The sequence below is a fragment of the Bison bison genome, unplaced genomic scaffold (genome assembly GCF_000754665.1).
Source record: "Bison bison bison isolate TAMUID 2011002044 unplaced genomic scaffold, Bison_UMD1.0 scf7180017864197, whole genome shotgun sequence".
Lineage (NCBI taxonomy): Eukaryota > Metazoa > Chordata > Mammalia > Artiodactyla > Bovidae > Bison > Bison bison.
This window is the reverse complement of record NW_011494769.1, coordinates 2,030,455-2,035,521: the sequence shown is the minus strand read 5'-3', so window position 1 is coordinate 2,035,521 and position 5,067 is coordinate 2,030,455. Positions and strand designations below refer to the sequence as shown.

General features: G+C 45.1%; 1 protein-coding gene across 2 annotated transcripts in view; it reads left to right on the top strand.

Moving 5' to 3' along the window:
• Positions 1–1,278: 1,278 nt before the first annotated feature.
• Positions 1,279–5,067, top strand: part of SCG5 (secretogranin V (7B2 protein)) — a 56,641-nt gene continuing 52,852 nt past the window's right edge. For both annotated transcript variants that reach the window (XM_010844180.1, XM_010844179.1), the window contains exons 1-2: positions 1,279–1,358; positions 2,867–3,099. In XM_010844180.1, the coding sequence (XP_010842482.1) occupies positions 2,874–3,099 (226 nt within the window). In that variant the 5' untranslated portion in view covers positions 1,279–1,358; positions 2,867–2,873. The remainder of the gene's footprint in view (positions 1,359–2,866; positions 3,100–5,067) is intronic.

The window sequence follows — 5,067 nt, the reverse complement described above, 5'->3', positions numbered from 1 at the left end:
GTTATGCATAGAACTTAATAGATAGCAACATTCTAAAATCACTAAAAATTTTTGATACAAGATTTTGAAAATCATCAAGCCCAGGATGTACAATGTTTTGTTTTTAGAATATAAAATTTCACATGAAGCATAAACAGTGTAGTTTGGTCAGATTTCCATTCAACACAAAGGCAGTCAATTATAATGGCATTTCTGTTTTTCCAGGCACAAAATGAAGATAATAGTGAAACAGTAAAGTAAAATTTAGAATTGGAAAAAGCCCTCATCATGTGTGAATAATAAATATTAAACTCCAGCATGGTCTTTCAGCCTAGAACCAATGGACAATATATTTGTTATTTTGTACTGTTAGCATCCACTGAAATAAAAAGCTGGGAGCATAAGAGCATCCACAGAAGAAAAGGTGCTAGGAAGGAGGTTGGCTTCAAACTAAAAGGTCATGGATGAATTTTGCAGGCCCCCTCTTCATTGCGTAAAATTGCTGTAGATGATAATGGATTTGGGGACAGAACAAGGATACAGAATTCTGGATTCTAACCTCATCAGGGTATTCACTCTGGGATCTCCAAGTACTTTACTCATCCCCAGTCTTGATGAAAGAAATTGAAATACTTATATTCATCCTATGGTTTTACATTTCAATTCTTGTGTTTGAAAAGAATAAAAATGGATACATTTTCCAATGTGCAGAGAGTATGATTTCTCTTCAGGCAAAAGAAATCTTACTTGATAGCTGGTGTGGAAGTTTAGAAATAACAATCAGAACTAATAGTCCTAGAGGTTTTCATGTGGTTTTGGTTTATCACTTTAACAGAAATTTAGAGTATCTTGTATTAAATATCTCCAAAGTTTTCCTGCTCAATGAAAAGTCTTCTGAAAGCACTCAATATACAAAACCTTTAATGATCACTGCCATCATTAAAGGTTCTTAAGGCCTCAACTTTTGTCTCTCCTATCAGTGCCCCAGTGCCTGTTTCCTCTTAAAGCTAAAAGACGTTTAAAAAGTTGAAAGGTGGCAAAATGAAACGTGTGCTATTGTGAATGAAGGACAGAAGTGGGGAGGCAATCTAGCACGTTGTTTAGATAATTGCTTGAGAAAAGGTTCATTACTTCCATAGGGGTCGACAGAGGAAGGGGGCGTCGGGGAGATGTGTATGTGGAATGCGTGGCCGGAAGGCCCCCGGCTTCTGGGTCGCCTTCTGGGGAGTCCTGGCCAGGCAGCCTCCACCTGCTGGAGGAGGGACGGGGCGGGGCTAAGACGAGGAGGGAGGTGACGCACGAGCGACCCACATCACCCCGCTTCTCGCCCGACCCCCACCGAGGCCCAGACCGCGGCAGGCTCCTCCGATTGCAGCTCGGTGAGTCCTTCGCTGATGCCAGCTTAGACCTCTGCCTGACGCTCACCCGAGACCGACGGGTTCTTCGCGATCGGGAGTCGGGGAGGGCGTCCTGCTGAAATCCTTGAGCCGGAGGCTGGGGGCAGACAAAGGATGGGTAGAAAATCGGAGGGTCGGCTCTAAATGAGAGGGAAAGAGTCGGGAGGAAGAAGGTTGGGTAGCTCATCAGATCTGAACGATGTTGGCTGGGGGTGTAAATGAAACAAAGACATCCTGTGTGCAGAGCCGGGGAGGGAAAGACGGAGATGGCCGGAGAGGCGGATCCCTGCCTTTTGGTCAGATTGCGGGCTCTGCTGTCTCAGCTCTTTGTAGAACAAGGTTTTACATCTGAGAGTGGCTTCTTAAAAGCCTTTCCTTTACAGAAATAGAATTGGGGGGTTATAAATATTTCCTTTTCAGGGGAGAAATGCACGCCGCCTCCATCTCCGCCGGCTCCCAGAGAAGGATGGCAGAAGAGGGTTTGCAGGGCCCCTGCCTGAGATGTCCGCCCTAAGGTCCAGCAGCTGCAGAAGGAATCTGTGTGAATATTTGTTCTCTTGTTCTGCAGGCTTCTGGTTGCATAGGAGCCAACGTTCAGGACAGGTTGACTCCCCAGACTTTCACCTCTTTCACTTGTTCTGTTTTCTCTCATCACCTTTCGATTCCCCCCAATTCCAACCTCCAAAACAGTGAGGTAATATTGCCAACATAATAACAGCAATCTGGGGGTCTCTGTGCCCAGCACTGTTCTCAGTGCTCTTGCACATGCTCCCACACGTATCCTCACAGTGACCCTAAAAGACAGATGCTTTTCTCGTCCCTTTTTGCAGAGAAGGAAGCTGAGGCTTTGCCTACGATCCCCTGCTCTCATTTGGTACAGCAAGCAGCCCTCATCTTCCTTCCCAGGTTGCAGGGCAGTGTGAGCTGTGTGTATCTTCATCCCCACCCAGGATCTCAAGTGTATCCCACGTTTGCTAAGCTAAGATGGTCTCTTCTACCAGCCCCAAGCTTTCTGTGCTTCTTTACCATGTATGTCTTCCAACGCCTTCCCATGAACCTTTTCTTCCCCAGGACTAGAAAAGTCAAGATGTCACTCTCCCTGTCCCTTTCTCAAGATGGAAGCAAAGTTTTGTTGTTTGTTTCTGTTTGTTTCAAAGCAGGAGAGAGTGGTGGAGTAGGAATGGTGCAGAACTTTCAGAGAGCTATGACAACAATAAAAAATGACAGAACTGCCATTATAGTCTAGTCTTCCCCAGGATGTGAGGACACAGGGAACTGGCCATCTTGGACAGTTTTGTTTCTTTAATACCTTCTCATAGCTGATGTCCTGGGTAGCGTGGACACGTAAGGCCTAAGCAAACCCTTAAAAGTTTTCATTGCAGTCTCTCCCTGGGCGATCCTTGAATCACTCCCTGGAGGGAATCACATGATTGCATCATCACAGTTGACGATTGTGGCCAATCGATCTGTGTGTGGTCTTTTTTCTGCAGGTTAAAAATGGTCTCCAGGATGGTTTCTACCATGCTGTCTGGCCTGGTGTTATGGCTGATGTTTGGATGGACTCCAACAGCTGCTTATAGCCCAAGGACCCCAGACCGGGTCTCAGAAACAGATATCCAGAGGCTGCTCCATGGCGTGATGGAGCAGCTGGGCATTGCCAGGCCACGGGTAGAGTACCCAGCTCACCAGGCCATGAACCTTGTGGGCCCGCAGAGTATCGAAGGTATTTACTGTGTTCTGCCAGTTAGCAGTTTCTATTATTGCTGTTGTTCGGTTGCTAAGTTGTGTCTGACTGTTTGCACCTCCATGGTCTGTAGCACGCCAGGCTTCCCTGTCCTCCACTATTAGCAGTTTCTATTAGCAGTAAAATAATTAATCCATATTGAAGAAACTCCACTTTCTCCCTGTTTTCCCTTTCTTCTTAAACTATACAGCATATACATGCAGACACATAAGAATATGTCCTGTGAGAACAGTGACCTTATCTAATTCACAGCTGTAGCCCTAGCATCTAGCACAAAGCCTGATACATTAGTATTTATCAAGGGAATGAAGAAACATCTAGTGTTGTCACTAAAAAAAGATTAGAACCCAGATCCTACATCTTCTCCCAAACTGATCTTTAGGAAATTGTATCTCCAGCTGCCTACCTCTGAGCTACTGCCAGCCGGTATTTGTAAAAGATCTTCAAAACGTAGGACCTAAAGGATCTGACTTGATTCTTAAGGAGGACATCAGATAAACCCAGAAGGAGCCAATGACGTACTGGCATTAAGAGTTTAGGTCAAAAACTTTAAAAATATATCTTCAAGTATAACGAATGTTAATTTAATTGTTTCATGGTGGTAAGACCATTGCCCCCTTGAGTTTTCCTGAGTTTCTGGCAATATACTTTTAATACTTTTGTTAGAAAGTGGTACTTTTTTGCTTAGTGCTTTATTTATAGAGAATTGGAGTCTAGGTCTTGAGCAGCTTTTAAGAGCAGCTGCCTTATTTCCATGCCTGGCTTTATAGCTCTGATTCTGAATGTTCTCTTTCCACTGAGGTGGAGCCCTAAAGCCGGAGCGTGGTTGATTTCATTTGAACACAAGAGAACACAAGAGCACAGGAGTGGGTCTGAAGAAAACATGTGAATTCTTTCTCTGAGTCTTGTCAAAACACACATCCAGCAAATGCTATGTCCTGTGCATCAATTTTGTATAATTTTGCCTAAGTCTATAAATTCTTACAACAGCTATCTGCCTTGGGAGTCCAGAGAATGCCATGGATATTGCTGACATATGATTCTCATTTCTGTCGTGTTACCCATAGCTCTAAACCACTGAGTAAAACTAACTCCATGGGATTGTTGTCTATGTGGCTAACATTTGATTTCAGGAGTGAATTAATGCAGATGACTTGAATCAAAAGCATGCCAGCCTAGCACAGGGCTTGAGGTGGAACAAATCAGACAGAGCTTCACACCACCCCTTCTGGGCTGAATCTAAATCCTGCCCAGCACCCGCTGCCACCTCTGGCTTCAAACACACCTACCCATTTCAGACCAGCTCTTTCAAGACGGTGAATATCTGCCCCTTTAACCGTAAGTGCTGTTTAGTCACCCAGCTGTTGTCATGGAGATGGTTTCCCAGGTTTCCGTTAATCCTGGAAGCCTGATCATCTGTGCAGAAGAGAAACAGCAAATCCCTGGACATCAGCAGCCTGCGTTTATCCAGAGCCTCCTTACCTGCACTCAGTAGCCAGCTGTTTGGCACCTGCTCTGTGCCCGCCACCGTGCAGGAGGCTCTGAGACAGCTCTGTTCTAGAGGATTCTTGTCTGGGAGTAGGGGCGAGGCGAGGTGATTACAGTGTGTCAGGGCCAGTGTTTTGACAGATATGCAGGCAAGGTGCTACCATGGAAGTGAAGAACAAAGTGTAACTTATTCTGCTTGGTGTAGATGGAGGTGGTGGCTTTAAAGAAATGCTTCTTTGAAGAAGCAATGTTTGAACTGGGTTTTGAAGTTTGAATAGGAATTCATCAGGGAATGGCAAGTGAAAGGACACAGAGATGTGAAAGTGTGGCTTAAAACAATTCACAATCAGAAACTGTGTTTATTACCCTTGGGGTAATGTGATGTTATGAGCTTCCCGGGTGGCGCCAGTGGTAAAGAACCCACCTGGTGCAAGGGATATAAGAGATGTGGCTTCCGTC